The 16,856-nt window shown below is 48.0% G+C and overlaps 2 protein-coding genes across 5 annotated transcripts in view; one reads left to right on the top strand and one right to left on the bottom strand.

The window, feature by feature from the left end:
• The first annotated feature begins 944 nt into the window (after window positions 1-944).
• LOC128335318 (translation initiation factor IF-2-like) lies at window positions 945-9,880 on the top strand. 2 transcript variants are annotated; one of them, XM_053273349.1, is made up of 5 exons: window positions 945-1,856; window positions 3,567-3,759; window positions 5,108-5,202; window positions 7,973-8,077; window positions 8,541-9,880. In XM_053273349.1, exons 1-5 carry the CDS (start codon window positions 960-962, stop codon window positions 8,571-8,573), a joined length of 1,323 nt encoding a protein of 440 aa, XP_053129324.1. In that variant the 5' UTR covers window positions 945-959; the 3' UTR covers window positions 8,574-9,880. The 2 variants fall into 2 exon arrangements, with proteins under 2 accessions (XP_053129324.1, XP_053129325.1); XM_053273350.1 differs by lacking the exons at window positions 7,973-8,077; window positions 8,541-9,880 and having other exon boundaries at window positions 3,614-3,759.
• A 2,729-nt stretch (window positions 9,881-12,609) lies between these two features.
• Window positions 12,610-16,856, bottom strand: part of SLC7A3 (solute carrier family 7 member 3) — a 34,908-nt gene continuing 30,661 nt past the window's right edge. For all 3 annotated transcript variants that reach the window (XM_053273347.1, XM_053273344.1, XM_053273345.1), the window contains exon 14: window positions 12,610-14,325. The gene's annotated coding sequence lies outside the window, so the exon portion shown is untranslated. The remainder of the gene's footprint in view (window positions 14,326-16,856) is intronic.

Raw genomic sequence — 16,856 nt, 5'->3', positions numbered from 1 at the left:
TTATTATTATTTTTACATTTTATATCCCACTCTTCCTCCAAGGAGTCCAGAGCAGTGTACTACATACATAGGTTTCTCCTCTCAACAACCCTGTGAAGTAGGTTTGGCTGAGAGAGAAGTGACTGGCCCAGAGCTAGTTTTGTGGTAGCAAGCATGACTTGTCCCCTTTGCTAAGCAAGGCCCACCCTGGTTTGCATTTGAATGGGAGACTACATGTGAACACTGTAAGATATTCCCCTTGGAGGATGGAGTAGCTGCTCTGGGAAGAAGGTTCCAAGTTTCCTCCCTGGAATCTCCAAGATAGGGCTGAGAGAGACTCCTGCCTGCTTGCAACCTTAGAGAAACCACTGCTAATCTGTGTATACAATGCCAAGCTAGATGGACCAATGGTCTGACTCAGTATATGGCAATTTCCTTTCTCCCCCATGATTGCTATTGTTTCATCATCCATTCTTGTTTATTGATTTTATATGCTTTGTAAGTTTCAGTGTGACAGAAAAGCAGGTTATAAATATGTAAAATCAATCAACCGAGGAGGGCAACAGCACAGCCGCCTTTCCATGTCGCCCACTGCAGGACAGAGACATCCTGCAGGTTCCTCCATTCTTTCCTTCCTTCCTTCCAGGCACCGGAGCCTGGCCCTTCTCTGCTGATTCAGCACATTCTGCCCCTCGATTCTCTGGCAACTGGTCTCACCCCTTGTTTTCATTCACATGAACCGCCTAAACCTCTGGGTTAGGCGGTATAGAGATTTAATTAATAAACAGATAAATCCGTCTGAGAGCTCCCATAGAAATCCCCGGAAGGTCCGTGACGTGTCCTGACAAGGAAAGAGCCTGTTCTCTGGCTATTTCCTTGTCTCTATGAGGAGGAGGGGCGGGGAGAGGCGAAAGGATGTCACGTGCGAGCGAGCGCTCCCCTGATAGGCGGAGAGCGGGCCAGTGAGAGAGCGGCGCGCGATGCGAAATGAAAGCGACGCTGAGGCCGGCCAGAGGATGCTGCTGAGGCGCCCGGCTGGGATGGAGCGCCAGCCGGCGCCCGAGTGGGACCTCAGCCCCGTGCGCGAAGACCGAGACCCGGCCCCGCCACCGCCACCCCCGTCGGCCACCCCCAGCGCCCTCTACCGCACCGCTTTCGCCCAAGAGTGCGAGGCCATCGTGCTCCGGCTGGGCACGGCCGCCCAGGACCTCGAGGCCGAGAGGCTGTCGCCGCTGGAGTCCGCCTGCGCCTTCCCGGGCGTCTCCTTCACGCCCGCGCCGCCCCCGCCGCAACCAGCCCGCTCGCGGGGAGCCGAAGGAGCCGCGCCGCCGCGGCTCTCCAGCGCCTGCGTCAACCTGACCTACGAAGCTGACGACGACGACCCCACCACCAGTCCGCTCCGCGATGAGGCGCGGCCGCCGCTCTCGCCTTCCTCTGAGGCCGCTGTCGCTGCTTCTTCTGCCGCCGCCCACAGGACCTACGAGCGGGAGCTGCCTGGCGAGGCCTCGGCGCTCTTGGTCGTCACTTCCACGCCGCTGGCGGTGGGGCCCGGGCCACCCGGGGAGGAGCCGCAGGACGCGGCGGCCAGGGGTCCCGCAGGCCCCGAGTCGGGCAGTGTGGGCCGGCCCAAGCTCAGCTGCAGCTTCAAGGCCCGCCTCGGAGCCCCTCTGCAGAGGGGCCCCCGCGCGACCCCCAAGAGCCACGGACTGGGCGGCCCCGCTCGAGGGGCGGCAGGAGCCCTTCGCGGAGGGAAAGGCGCCCCAGGGAAGGCCCCGCAGAGGTTCGCCAAGGGGGGGACCTTGGCCTGCCCGAGACCCAGCTTGGGGGCAACAGCAGGAGGAGGAGGAAGTGCCGCGCAAGGCCAGCCTCCCGCCCAGGTAAAGTCGGCCGAGAGGCGCAGGGTAGCCTGTTCCGCAGGAGCACCTCTCCTAGTGGGTTGGTTGGACTTGGCCCGCTGCTCCAGGAAGCCCAACAGACTCTCATCGGCTTTGGCATGCTAAGCCATTAGTTGCCAAACACTTAAACAGTGGAATTTGTCTCCTTTATCAAACAAACCATATAATAATACCACCTAGTTTTGAGTAGTGAGCTTGAATTATCTCAGTGGCTGACATCCTGAATAACTGTGGTGATACTCGGGAGCCTTCATGCAATTCCCCCAGTCCTGTTGCACAAGAGGGCTAATACTGAGTGCTGCTTATGCTCTGGAAATGCTCTGTAAGAGCAGAGACATGTCATAGATCCTCCTGTCATCCTGATCTTCAGTCAGGATCTTGGCCACTGAGAGTATTTACTCTTCTCGGGTTTTGACAATACTGGATGGGAGATGAAGAATTCTAACTTATATTGCTGTGGGGAAGGGAAAAGGAGATATTCCTCATGTTTGAATGTCTAGCAAAACCTCTTCCACTTTTAAGGAATATATATATATGTTTTAATACAAGTGATTATAAGCTGCAGTGCTTTTCTTGTGTGAGGAAAGTGGGGCACCTTTGTTAAAGCATGGATGCTGTGATATATGTATGTCTTGTCTAGAATGGCGCAGTGGGGAAGCAACCTCCCTAAAGAGCAGGAGGCTGTTGGTTCAAATCCCTGCTGGTGTGTTTCCCAGAATATGGGAAACTCCTATATTGGTCAGCAGCAGTATAGCTAACTGGGCAAAGAGGCACCTTTTACCATGGTGATTCTCTTTATTGAGCAGGGGGAGAGTAACTGGCCCTATCCACCCCCAGCACAATACCTCCAGTGACTGTTGCTGGTGTCTATCTTGTGTTTCATTTTAGAATGTGAGCCCTTTGGGGACAGGGAGCCATCTTATTTATTTATTATTTCTCTGTGTAAACCGCCCTGAGCCTTTTTTGGAAGGGCAGTATCGAAATCAAATTATTATTATTATTATTATTATTATTATTATTACTACAGCAAAACCACTCCCACATTCTACCAAGAAAACCATGTGGCTCTGTGCTCGCTAGGAGTCGACACTGACTTGACAGCACAATCTAACCTCACCATCTAGAAAGCTGGTTTTTTCATATATAGTTAATAAACTAAGATTGCTTTGACTGACAGCCCTAACTCTCTTGTTATGGCCTTTGGTCAAACAGCATTATTTAGAACCAGACAGCTACTCACTGTGCTGTTATCTTTCCTGACTGGGGCAAAGCACTTAAGCATTAGGTGCTCCTCTGGGAAGAGACTTTACACAAAGAAGTAGAAGTAACTTTATTACCATAGTAGATAAGCCACTGTTTGCAGGGAGAGTGGTGTCAAAGTGTGGGTGCAGAGCCTGCAGCAAGAATGGTTGTGGAATGCCTTGACAACAGCAGGAAGGGTTGTGGATAGTGAAGCCTGTGTTCCCACTGCCTGCTTCTGCTCCCATTACTAGAGGGGAAACCATATTATGGCTTGTGTGTGTATCCAAATGTTCTGTAGTGTGGACTAGAATGGTTCTGTCTCAGTCTTTAGATTTGTGGCAGACTTGCAGAAAAGCTGACCATTACATTCTTAAGGTATCTGGAGGTGGAGGGAATGCACTTGGTTGCATCTGAGTTGCTCGTCTAATATTTAGATTATGTTTCTCATAGAAACAGCTTCCTGGTGGAATGAAGAGTCTTTCAAAATTACCTTACAGCAAGAGTACCCCTGTGTCCACCCGATCCCCTTCCAGACTCACCAGCAGACCTGGGATTGTGGGATCCCTGAGTTATCTGGGTCTGGAGCGACGTGGTGTCTGTAGAGGGAATAAGGCTGCAGGGACAAGACTCCCGGTTCGTGGAGGTGAGCTGGCATGGCTTCTAGATAAGTGTGTGCTGCAGGGGGACAGTCTGTCTGTGATAATACTGAATTGGTGCATGTGTGTCTTCTTGACTACAGCATGTCTGGATACTTCTCTGGTGTGTTTCCTCCAAATGCCACAGTTGGGCAAGATCCTGCAGCTCACCACCCTAACATGCGTCTCCACTGGAGCTCCAAAACCCTAATCTTAGCCAGTTGACAAATCCTATTTATAGCTGAGGTCCATATATGGATGAGAGAGAGAGAGAAAGCTATGGTCAGAGATCAAGATGGTGAAGTTTTGGATGGGCACCTATAAATGCCTGGTGAAGCATTCTCTGGCTCCATCAAGAGACACTGTAGCCCTTAGCTTTCTCTAACTCGGTGGTCATGCTGGTACTAAAGTAGAAATCAACATGTACTGTACTCTTTACACCTAAGGTTCATGCTTTGGTCAAGTCAGTATCTGTACAAAGATCAAATGTAACGCAAAGCTGCCACATATCTGCCCAGAAACAATCATTTTCTCAGAAGATCCTCTCCAGGTGCAAGTTGGGAAGGATACTTTCCTCTACCATGACAATGAGTCCTTACTCTCTCTCTCGCTCTCTTTTTCTTCCTCAGTGGCAGTGGGAAGAAAGGCACTAAAAGCCAGGCTGGGGCCATAGATGCAGATTGATTTGAGGAGGGAGAGAGATGTATTTACCAGCATAATGAGACTATGAATGTCTGATGAAACAGTTCTCTGGCCCCAGTGAGTTGTATGGGGCTGTTCCCTGGGTCGAGTAACATCTCCCCAAGCTGAATGCAGGGCCACAGCAGGGAAGTCTTATTCTTTTCATGGAGTTGGATTCTTTCAATGGCTTCTGATAAGGAGTGGAATATGTGCCTGCCTAGAACTTGCAGTAGCCACTTCAACCATCCACCAGGCTGGCTTATGCAGATGTGGCCTTTTGCCAGCAGAGAGCAGCAGCAGCCCGAAGAAGCTTCCGCTAAGGCAAAAATGACTTCAAGTAGGAGGATAATCTGAGCAAGATGGGGGAGGGGGCGGGGGGGGAGTGTGGAAATGGTGCAGCCTTTCCTGAAAAGAGTAGATATCTTTAGCACAGTATTTTTCCAGTGCCTGTTGCTCGTGTCTATTTTGTTTAGTTTTTAAGACTGTGGGGCCTTTTGGGGACATCTTATTTCTTTTTCTATGTAAACTGTTTTGTGAGCATCTTTGTTGAAAAGAGGCATATACATATTCATAATAGTAATGTTCAATGTATCCTAGTTGAGGTTCGGTGGAGGGCAAGCTCTGGGGTTGTTTATATGGGAACAGAGCCTGAAAACTACTTGTCTTTTTATCCAGGTCCAGTTGCAAAGCCCCCATATGGTGTTCTGCTAGATGCTGGACAAGCCCTCCGTAGTTCTCTGCAGAGAGAGCCCACTGCACGTTGCTCACAGGTAAGACCAGTAGGATAAATTGACTTGAATCACCCCAAAATCAGTTTGCTTCAATCAATGTGGTCCCTCCTATCTCTTGGGAATTCTCTCTGGTAAGAGATACCCTTCTATTACAGCAGAGTGCACTAAGGCACCACTCAGTGGAGTCTGCCCAGGCATGCGTGTCTGCTGAGAGTAAAATAACTTGGAGCCAGTTCATAGTTTCCAATCAATATAAGGAGTCTTTATTAGTGAACTCCATTCTAGATAGTAAAGTGGAGAGATAGGATCTCTAATCTGCCTAGCTAGCTGGATGCAGAGGGATGGCTTCTGTATCTCTGCACACATGGTGCAAGGAGAGAGGAGCGTGTGTGTTGCAAGGGAGAAGAAAGGGAAAGAGGAAGTGGAAGGAAGTAAGTCCCTAAGAGTAGCAATCTACATATCAAAGGGTAAGAGCAGTAGAGAAGGGATGACCAATGTCCTGACCCCTCTAGCCCTCTGACTCACTAATCTGTCCCCCTCTGTCATTGAGACATGAGACAGTGCAAAGTCCTTTACTTCCAACACTATCTACCCAGCTGTTGGGTAGGAGCAGGACCCCATCTCCTGTAGCCTGTTAAGCATTCTAGAAGTTTTCAGCACAGTACCCATGTGTGGCTGAACAGAGGACACAAAGCACAGTTTATGTTTGCAACTAAATAGAACCTTTATGCTACTCCAGGGCATATTCTAAAATGTATGATCATGTGGCCCACATGCCTTTTGCACTACAGAATCTATATCTGCTTAAAGAAGCAATTGTGAACTTGAAAGGTTTTCAATCCAGTATGTTTTGTACACGTGATCCTAAGCATGTTGACTTAGAAGGCAAAGTGTCTAGAACTTGACCAATAGTTACTGGGCAAAATAGTGCTCCTCCATGATAGAAGTAAATGTACATCTTGTTGTGGTTGGCAGTCTGACTTATTCTGCCATATGGATGCTTTTCCTCCAAAGACAACAAGTTCCTTGATATGTTTTTAAAGAAGGTGTTAATAATGTGTCAACAGAGGGTCATGCATTGTTGAAAAAGTTCAGTGTGGACACATGTTGGCATTCCGATACCTTTTTAAACCATGCTGTTTTAAAGGGACAGTTACTATAACAGACATTAAAATAAAATAAACTTATTGAAGTAAAATCCAGTGTCTTGAATAATAAAACTGGAATCTAGTGTTGGGCACTACTGAGTAAAAGAGGGAAGGAAGTGGAATAGAGAGGGCGCTTCCTTTTCCAACCGGGACCTGTGGGACTTCGTGTTTCAACTGACAAGTATGCATGACCTCACCAGCCCTGTTGCAGGGGCAGGCAGGCACAACCTACCCATTCCCTTGTTGAACCCAAGATATTACCAGTTAGACTGAGTTGCACACCTTTAGACTCTTATCCTTGCACCTGACTAGATCCTGCTATAGTAGGTTACCTGATTATTCTGTGAAAAAACCAACTTCTTTCCAAGAATGTCCCAGCCCTGTATGAGTGAATGCCCCATTTTCCAGAGCATCTTCGTTCTATGACTCTCTAAGGACTTGGCACTACCAATCTCATATTCTCAAAATATTCCAGCAAATCTAGGTTGTATACAAAAGGGAAATGTGCCAATCCTGCTCTGTAGAGTATCTGGTAAGAAAGTTCTCAGATGTGTTGGATATTCTCCAGGGTTGTGTTAATGCTCCTATACCTCAGTATGAGGTTTAGCTGGAAATGTAAATCTTGTGAATGAGAGATAACTGGAACCCATCGTTCCCAGAATGGCTAGTCTGAGTGTATTTGTCATGACTACAGCATGAAGCCTCTCGCTAGCTTCCTCATGTAGTATAGATTTGAACCCATCTTTGTTAGGAATGTAGCTAAGAACATAAGAACAACTCTGCTGGATCACACCCAAGGCCCATGTCTCTGGGAAGCCCACAAACAAGAGGTGAGGGCATGCCCTCTCTCCTGCTGTTGCTCCCCTGCAACTGGTATTTAGAGGTATCTTGCCTCTGAGGCTGGAGGTGGCCAGTAACCACCAGACTAGTAGCCATTGATAGACTTGTCCTCCATGAATTTGACTTAGACCACCATGAATTTGTCTAAGCACCTTCTAAAGCCATCCAAGCTGGTGGCCATCACTACAGCCCATGGCAAAGAATTCCGTAGATTAATTATGCGCTGTGTAAAAAACTATTTCCTTTTGTTGATCCTAAATTTCCTGACCTTCAGTTTCATGGGATGACCCCTGGTTCTAGTGTTGTCAGAGAGGGAGAAAAATTTATCTCTGTCCATTCTCTCTACCCCATGCATAATTTTATACACTTATATCATGTCTCCTTGTAGTGGCCTCTTTTTCAAACTAAAGAGCCCCAGATGCTGTAGCCTTGCCTCATAAGGAAGGTGCTCCAGGCCCCTGATCATCTTGGTTGCCCTCTTCTCTACCTTTTCCAGTTCTACAATATCCTTCTTAAGATCATTGACTAGAACTGTACACAGTACTCCAAATGTGGCTGCACCATAGATTTGTATGAGGGTATTATAATGCGAGCATTCTTGTTTTCAACCCCCTTCCTAATGATCCCTATCATGGATTGGCCTTTTTCACAGCTGTCGACACTTTCAGTGAGCTGTCCACCACGGCCCCAAGATCTCTCTTCTGGCTGGTCACCTACAGCTCAGACCCCATTGGCGTATATTTGTGTAGTTGAGGTTTTTGTTCTGTTCAATAATTAAGTTCATGCTCTTTGGTTAACAGCCTTTTCCTTTCTATCCTCAGTGTCAGCAGCTGACTAAAGAAAATGAGCAGCTGACTAAAGAGAATGAAAGGCTGAAGTGTGTGTTGGAGAACTATCAAAGAATTATCACCACACTGAAAGGAAAGGTAACCCCCTTGGGAATCCTGCAGTTACAATTCCAGGAGCTTTTGCCATTCCAAAGGGTATAATGTACTGCACAATTGTCGGTAAATGCTAGTCCCAGCAGGGTTGCCTTCACTGAAGGTAGTGCTGGCAAGAGTGCCAGCACTCCACAGTACAGGAAGCCAAAGGACTGTGTTAGTCCCTAACAGTGACCTCTGCCTCAGAAGGCCGTTGTGTGGGGGTGGGGGAGTCTTGCAGTCATGACCAGCCCAAAACTTTTGACTGTGTGGCTGGTAGCCAATGGCAGAGGGTGCAAGGCATTCGGGCTTTCTGATCACCACCCCCATAGCAGGAGAGTGGGTAGGGGGCCCTATTCCCCATCTTGGTCATACACCAGCTTTTTAACTGAAAAAATACTGCATGACTGAAATGCACATACCTCAGTTTTAATCAAAGGTTCTTTGGCTTTCCCCCTCCTAACCCTAGACAGATGAAGATGATTTGGAGAGTTCTGTGTGAATGAAGACTACCCCGAGCCCTCCTTTATATATTTGTCAACTATTGCTGCATCCACTTTCTCTGAAAAGCACTTTAGGTTTGCAGATGTTGTCGAGGCAAGGTAGAACTTGGCTTTAGCCTGTTTCTTACAAGTTGCTGCTTAGGTTTGCCTGCGTGCACCTCATCTAGTTATTGCAAACTTTGGCATACCTGGCCAGAGCAGTGTGCTTCCTTGCAGCTTATTAAAGCACCTTCTCTTCCTCTCCTCCCTCCACCACCGCCTCTACTCTTACTGGTTTTCTGTGGAAGTGCTAAGACAGTGGCTGCTGCTTGTTCATCTGCCTGTCTGCTTCCTGCTGTCTGTCATAGGCTGGGCTCTGGAAAATAGCCAGCTTGTGGAGCCTAAATCGAGTTAAAACCATGCCAGAGCTGTTTCTCAGAAACTGGCAGCATTATGTAAGCATCTCCTTCTGGGGCACACTGCTGTACCCAGGCCCCAAAGCTGGTTTTCCAGGCAAGGCTTGTCAAGACGGCTGCTTGGCTGTTATGTTGATCTCTGCTTCTTCCATTCATGCAGCAGTGCAAGGGTCACTGTTGGCACATTCTTGTAAGCTGTTGAGCATCCTGGTGTGGAGTAGGTTGTTGGGACTGGCACTACATTCCACCCTGTTAATGTTGTATTTAGGCTTTTCTCTCTGCTGTGCAACAGTGGTACTTGTGTGGTATATACCAATGAACAAAGGATCAGCCCCTTTTGTGGCAACATCCCATCCTCTGCTCAAAATGCATGTTTCTGTTATGTTTCTGGCACACACCTCATTTCCAGAGTCTTTCCTATTGTATGCACTAAAACTGTCTGACGAAAACATTCTGGCTGTCCTAATCTGCAGAAAGGCTAGCCTTGCTTGTTGATCCTAACCAGCTCTCCAGTTTCCAGTGGAGTCATTGATTGTCCTCTTCTGGCTAGCCAGCGCCTTCTCTTCCTGTCAGACTGCCCTACCACTTACCCTCTCCATGTTTGGTGGAGGCTTTTTAATGTAGGCTGCTGCTGCTAACCCTGAACTTGGTTAAGAGAGCAAAATAACTGGTCATGCAAGCCAAAACATAGGAAAGTGCTGCAGTTCTAACTTTGGTCTAACTTAACGTGCTAAAAATGTTTGCATGTTCAGTGTTCTGTGTGGCTAGAACACCTCCAAATGTGAAGAAAAGCATGAACTGTTCTGTTTGAAGAAATTGCAAACCTCCAGCTAAAACCATCTATTTGTTCTCTATAGATTGCCTAGCTGCTGTATACTGTTAATAAATCAATGTGTTTATTATTTATTTGATATACTGCCCTTCTTAAAGTGGCTCAGGGCAGTTTACATTAAAACACATAAGACAAGTTTAATTAAAGCATTTAAACCAGATTAAAATTAAAACTAGTTATTAAAAGCTAGGCTGAAAAGATGAGTCATTAAAGCTCCCTTGAAGGCCTCCAAGGAAGATAATCTCATGTCCACAGTAGTGGTGTGCTTGGTTTTGGTCCGGCCCCATTGGAAAGACCGCCGGACCGGACCGGCGGTCCGGCAGGGGGGGACACTGACTTTAAGCGGGGGGGGGGTGGTAGTGCTTAACACACACACACCCCGCCGCTCTTCCCCCTCCGGCGCTCGTCCGTTGAAAAATCGTGACATATGCGGCGCGCACGCGGCAGCGTCAGAGATGCGCGCCGCGAGCGCTCGTCTCTTTTCAGCCTAATACAAACGACGACGGGGGCAGGGGTGACTTGATGGGTGACTCTGCCACCCCAAGAAGATTTTTCAACGGACGAGCACCGGAGGGGGAAGAGCGGGGGGGGGTAAGTACTACCACCCCCCTGCCTAAAGTCACAGCCCCCCCCCCCGCCGGACCGGGGGGGGGGACTCCGGAACATGCACACCCCTAGTCCACAGGGGCCACATTCCACAACCTAGGGGTGACAACTGAGAGGGTCTGATTTTTCAGGTTGTCACCATCCCATCTCCAGGATACCCCAGAGACTAATCTGGCTGCTGCATTTTGGATTATCTGATGTTTCCAAACTGTGTACAAAGGCTACATATCTACATAGAGCACATTGCACTAATTGAACCTAGAGGTTACCAGCTGGTGTACCATGGTTTTCAGGTAATTCTCCTCAAGGAACGGGCAGAGTTAATCGCAGCTGTTAAAAAGCACTCCTGGCCACAGCCTCAACCTAAGGCACCAGGGTGAGACCCAGGTCCAAGAGCACTCCCAAGCTGTGAACCTGTTCTTTCTTGGGGAGTGTAACCTCATCCAGAACAGGAAGTTCTATCCCATCTTGCAGATTATGTCTCTAAACCCATTTATATTCCGCTCTTCCTCCAAGGAGCCAATCATCATATTGATCACCCAATCCCTTGATGACATCACTCAGCAATTTCATGTAGATGTTAAAAAGCCCTGGTGACAGAATGGAGTCCTGTTTAGAAGAGCAACAGTCCCCAGGTGCCACCATCTGAAATCTATCAGAGATATAGGAGTGGAGCCACTGTAAAACAGTGCCTCCTATCAGGAAATCCTTCAGGTGATGCAGAAGGATACCATGGTCAATAGTATCGAAAGCTGTTGAGAGATCCAAAAGAACCAGCAGAGTCACACTCCCTCTGTCAATTCCCTGGCGAAGGTCATCTATCAGGCTGACCAAGGCTGTCTCAACCCCATAGCCTGCCCTAAAGCCAGTCTGAAATGGGTCTAGATCAGGGCTGCTCAACTTTGGCCCTCATGCAGATGTTGGCCTACAGTTCCCATAATCCCTGACTATTGACTGCGGTGGCTGGGGATTATGGTAATTGTAGTCCAAAAACAGCTGGAGGGCCAAAGTTGAGCAGGCCTGGCTAGATAATCAGTTTCCTCCAAGCCTGCTTGGAGCTGGTCAGCCACCACCTTCTCAGTTATCTTACCCAGCCATGGGAGACTGGCGACTAGCCATTATTACCAGGAGATCCATAGTGGGCTTCTTCAGAAGGGGTCTACCACCACCTCCTTCAAACAAGCTGGCATCCTGCCCTCCTTCACTGAGGTATTAACTGAGATATCACCTTAACTGAGGCTAGCTCCAAAAATCTCCCTGCAAGATGAAATCAGCCATGTTGGACAAGGTTCCAAAGAACAGGTGGTAGGCTTTTCCACTCCAAGTAGCTTGTCCACATCCTCAGGAGTCAAACTGAAACTGATCCAACCTAATCTCACAAGAGGGATTGCTGGACACACCACTAACTGACTCTACAGAAATATTGGAGTCCAGATCAGCCTGAATGTGAGATTTTATCTGCGAAAAACTCACTAAATGCATCACAGGGAAACAGAAGGGGCTTGAGTTAAACCCCTAACAATCTGGAACAGGGCTGCTGGATGAAAACTTGTAGATGCAATACGTGCAGAATGAAATTGCTTCTTGCTACACATATTGCCACAGCATAGGCCTTCAAATAGGCTCTATACTGTGTCTTATTAAATTCAATATGAGTCCTCCTCCATTTGTGCTCCAGTCATCTACCTTGTTGCTTCAACTCCTGTAGCTCTTCTGTATACTAGGGGGCTAATTTTGAAGTGGGTCGGAGAGGGTGTCTGCTGCCCTGCTGAGTTCCCTGTTCCAGTTATCCACCAGGGCATTGACAGAATCACTGGCAGAACCAATTCCAAAACCCTCCAATGGCCCTTTGGAATCCAACTGGATCAAACAGCCTTCTTGGGTGGATCATTCTACAACTACAACAAAAAATACTTATATACTGCTTTTCAACAAAAGTTCCCAAAGCAGTTTACATAGAGAAATCATAAATAAATAAGATGGCTCCCTGTCCCCAAAGGGCTCACAATCTAAAAGAAACACAGACAACAGTAAATGGAAGTACTGTGCTGGGGGTGAATAGGGCCGGTTATTCTCCCCATGCTAAATAAAGAGAATCACCACGTTAAAAGGTGCTTCTTTGCCAAGTTAGCAGGGGATAACAGGTCCACCACTCCTGCAGGGATCAGACATGACTGTGATATCAAGAGACCAGTGCATTGGAAAGACCAGGAAGTGGTCTTTCCAATGCACTGGGGTAAGTACAGGAGATGCGACCCACAGAACACACACCCCTGATCTGAGCAAAATCCAGCGTGTGACCAGCAACGTGTGTAGGTCCTAGGACTAATTGGGATAGGCCCATAGTTGTCATGGCCACTATGAACTGCTGAGCAGCACCAGACAAGCCAGTCCCAAAGTAGATGTTGAAATCACTCAGCACCAAAAGTCTGGGCAACTCCACCACCACTCAGCGACCAGCTCAGCTAGGGAGTTTGTTAGACACTGCACCAACAGAATCCAAAATCTATCCCAAGTCCCCAACCTAAGGTATACACATACCTCAATAGAAGTCAATTCTTTCACAGAGATCGTGGTAAGGAAGATTTTTTTTTATGGGCCACAGCCATTCCCCCTAACCTGCTTGGCAACAGAGTACCCTGGGGGAAGAAGTTGGGCCCATGCAGGGCCACTAGCCTCCCTATATCAGGTCTTTATTATACAAGCCAAATTGGATTGCCATTTCAGACAGCTGTGAACTGGGTTGAGATTGTGTAAATTCCATGACACTGTCCTTAGTGTTTCCTCTCCAACATGTCTATAGCTATGGAGCTACATCCAGATCCCCTTCTGTTTCTCAGCTCATCATGTCACCTGTCTGCCTGAAGCATTTGCTAAGGCATGTGACAAGTCTGGTTTGGGACGTGCTCAGCTGAGTTCAGCAGAAGCCCTGTCGCCTGGGCTGCAACTCCTTTAGCAGGATTTAAACAGTTTCTCCGTTGTAGAATTTGGCACTGGTGCAAGCTCCCCAAAGCCCTGATGCATGGTTGTATATGAGTGTGTACACTCGAACAACGGAAAGTTGTCGAGTTTCCTTTTCAGGCATTGCCAGGATGACACTTGCGGCCCAAACACAAGTGACCTGCTTCAGGAAAGCTGCTGGCCTGAGCCTTTAGGCCACACTGGTGGTTAAAGAAGACAGTGGTATAATTCCAGTGCAGGGTTTGCTTCCTGCTTTCTCCATATTCAGATACTGTATACCTAAACCTTACTTTCAGAATAAAGTATGCAAATTGCCCACCTCTGCCTACATTTGCACATTTTTTGGTCTTCACAGAATATCGAGTGCAGGGCAAAGGACAGAGTGTGGCCCTGTTAAAAGCACAGAGCTTAGGCCCTGAAGTAAAGGCTGAGCTAACTGTGCTTTAAAAACACCGCCTCCAGACTGGAGCCACTGGCTCTTTATTAGTTTATTTTACAATCTGTTCTGTCAAAACTGATTTACAACAGATAGGGATCTGGCAGGCATCTCATCATTCCCTGGCCATTGGCCAACAGTTCGCATGAGCCTCTGCTTGTCCACTGGCTCCAAATACAAGTGACCAGATAGCAAGGGATGCTTCCTTAAGGTTACCAATTTGTGTTAATCTAGATTTCTCTGCTTTTCAAACTTGAGGGCTTCCTCTGGGAAAAGCAGTGGGAGCCACTTAGTTATCAGCTGTCACTAGCGGAGGCTTATTGGTCAACTCCATGCTCATCTGCCCAAGTCCTGCTGCTTCCTGGAATCCCCATATGTCCAAGTTGTTGCCTTGAAATTTGAGCCGACTCAGGTGCTGGTAACAGGGACGGGTCTCCTGCATTCTTGCTCCTCTTTCTTGCTGAGGTGTGATGGCTAAGATCTCCCTGACTTGACATTTTGACTTTGATCTTAAAAGGCCCCTGTGAAGGAATGAGGGCAAAGAGGACATCATCACTGATGTGCTCTCAAGACAGAGTGCTGGAATCTAAGACTAAAACTAGAATCTGGACATTGCATACTTATCCTTTGTGAGGATAAGGGTTCAATTTAAGAAAAAGTGTGGGGTTATGTGAAGGAATGAAGCCTGAACCTTCTGTTTTTGTGTTACGGATTTCTGTATTGAATATTTGCTTACTCTCTCTATGTTCTGTGTTTAAAAAGCTTTGCGGGGGGCGCGTCAAAGGTTCACAGCTCCAGTTCTACAGTTTGGTTTGGGAGGGAGAAGTGTTGTACTGGTTACATTTTGAAGGGAAGAGAGGGTTTGATTTGACCCATCAGAACTGGATAGGAAGAGCAAGTCCTGAGACTGAGAAAGCCAGGCTCACTGCAGAAGCTGACTAGAGGTGATGTGTTTTTCTCCTATTTTATTTGTTCCTTATGTGGTTGCTGTTTGTTTGTAGTAAAGTTTCCAAAAGAACTAATATTTTGAACTATTGTAAAGCTAAGTTTTCTTGTTTTGAATTTCAAGATGTGTAACTTCAGTCTGTTCCCCCAGCCCACTTTTAGAAGCCTTTCCACCCTACCTAACTTTGAGAGAGAAAGGTTTGGAAGGCTGTTTCCGTAGAAACACAGCCAGAAAAAAATACAAAAGTCTACTTGGTGGCGACGGTGAAGCTTACGTTCACAGGGCTGGCTGAGACAGGGCTGTGAGAGCCCCAAAACCTAACTTGAAGAGTCACAGCTAGGGATGTGCACGGAACAGCGGCTGGGCGGTTCGAAGGTGGCAGGAGGTGCTGCTTTAAGGGTGGGGGAGGGCGCACTTACCCTTCCCGCCGCTCCCCCCCCCCGCTGGCGCTCGTTGCTGTTAAAAGCCTTCAGAGCGGCAGTGTACCTCCCTGCCGCCCCTTCCCCCTCCGTGGCTGGAAGTACCAGGTAGCCATTGTGTGCGCATGCGTGCATGTCAGGCCGGCGCATGCGCACCTGGTACTTCTGGCCAAGGAGAGGGGGAAGGGGCAGCGGAGAGTTATGCTGCTGCCCCGAAGGCTTTTAACAGCAACAAGCACCGACTAAGTGCACCCTCCCCTGCCCTTAAAGTGGCGCGTGCGCGCACACACACACACCCCGTCGAACTTCGAACCAGCACCATGTTCGAACCTGTTCGGAGGCCCATAAAAGGGCCTCCAAACAGGTTCATGCACATCCCTAGTCACAGCTAGTTTGTCCCATGGTTATTCTGTGTGGGACAGACACAGCAATAGGCCTGCAATGTTTTCTCCTGAACTGGTCACTCTAGCAAATGTTTCTGGATTATTTGCTTGCCCTCACATCTTCTTTGTGCAGATGATAATATATTTGTTACTAGGCACAAACTAGTTAAGCAGTTCAGCATGAGGAATCAAACTCAGCCTAAGATCCCTGGCTGGCTTTTCTCATGACCTGTTACTTGTCCAATATTGACTGGTCCACATCATCAGGAATACATTTACCCTGTGCCACTCCCAAAGCATTTAAGCTTACAAAGAGAGACTCAAGTGTCTCATGTGATCCAGCAGTGTCTCTCTTTCATCCCCTTGCTGTGGGGCGCCCAATTTCCCTTCCACAGCTAATTATAGTAGTGGCAAACACCTATGCACTGCAGCACAGGTTCACTCCAAACCCCCTACTGCTTTCGGAAAAGAAAAAAACATTGAAAATCCAAGTTATGGAACTTGCATCACATCCAGTACAGCCCTTGGAAACAGGCAATTGTCTTGAGCTATGAACTCTCTCCTCACACAGCTGCCAGGATTAATTGGGGGTGGGGGAGAGGACACTCGTTCTCCATGTTCTAGTAGCAGATAAAACATAACCCTTCCAGAGAGAACGGCTCTCTGCTTGACCAAACACTAGCTCTCCTCTGGCTCTGCAATCTCACCCTCCGCCCCCCTTTCAGTCAGACAAAGAAAACAGTGTCAGGAGGGGCAGCTGCTGTGAGGTGATAATAGAAGGTTGAAAAAACAGGCCTGCCTTTGGACTCTGCTTCAGATTAACAAGATCACAGAAGCCTGTTTGCTCAGCCTGTTAGGATGTTCCAGATAGTTTGGTCACTTTGGGAACTCAGCACTGCAGCTACGTAGGAATGAAGGCAGGGGATGCTTTCCTAGGAACATTGCTTTGCCTGTGTCAAGGCTGCAGGCCGTCTTCCTGTAACAGAATACACCTGCCTAAAAAAAGCACCACCTGGCTCAGTTCGCAGATGGTGGGGTGTCCCCGGGCATGCCTCCAGCTGCCCCACCACAGATCTAAGGCACACAGCTGCCTTCTCGGAATGGTGTCATTCTGGAATCACACCAGGTGCTGTGGGCATGATCCAGCATCCTGCAAATCACCACTTTAAGTGTGTGTTTAAAAGCAAACAGGTCTTAGTTTAAGACTGAAAATAGAGCTTGGAGACATATGGGAATGCATGGGGTGAAGCTGAGAGAAGAGGAATCCGGCTGTGAGAGTTTTCAAAGCTCTCTTCTCATCCCTT

This window comes from Hemicordylus capensis, chromosome 11 (genome assembly GCF_027244095.1).
Source record: "Hemicordylus capensis ecotype Gifberg chromosome 11, rHemCap1.1.pri, whole genome shotgun sequence".
Lineage (NCBI taxonomy): Eukaryota > Metazoa > Chordata > Lepidosauria > Squamata > Cordylidae > Hemicordylus > Hemicordylus capensis.
This window is presented reverse-complemented; position numbering and strand designations above follow the sequence as displayed.

Excerpts from the sequence above, each read along its gene's own strand:
- LOC128335318 (XM_053273349.1), top strand. The coding sequence starts at position 960 with ATGCGAAATGAAAGCGACGCTGAGGCCGGCCAGAGGATGCTGCTGAGG. Across the intron at positions 5,203-7,972 it reads CCACTGCACGTTGCTCACAG|TGTCAGCAGCTGACTAAAGA; the intron begins GTAAGACCAGTA and ends TTCTATCCTCAG. Across the intron at positions 8,078-8,540 it reads TCACCACACTGAAAGGAAAG|ACAGATGAAGATGATTTGGA; the intron begins GTAACCCCCTTG and ends TCCTAACCCTAG.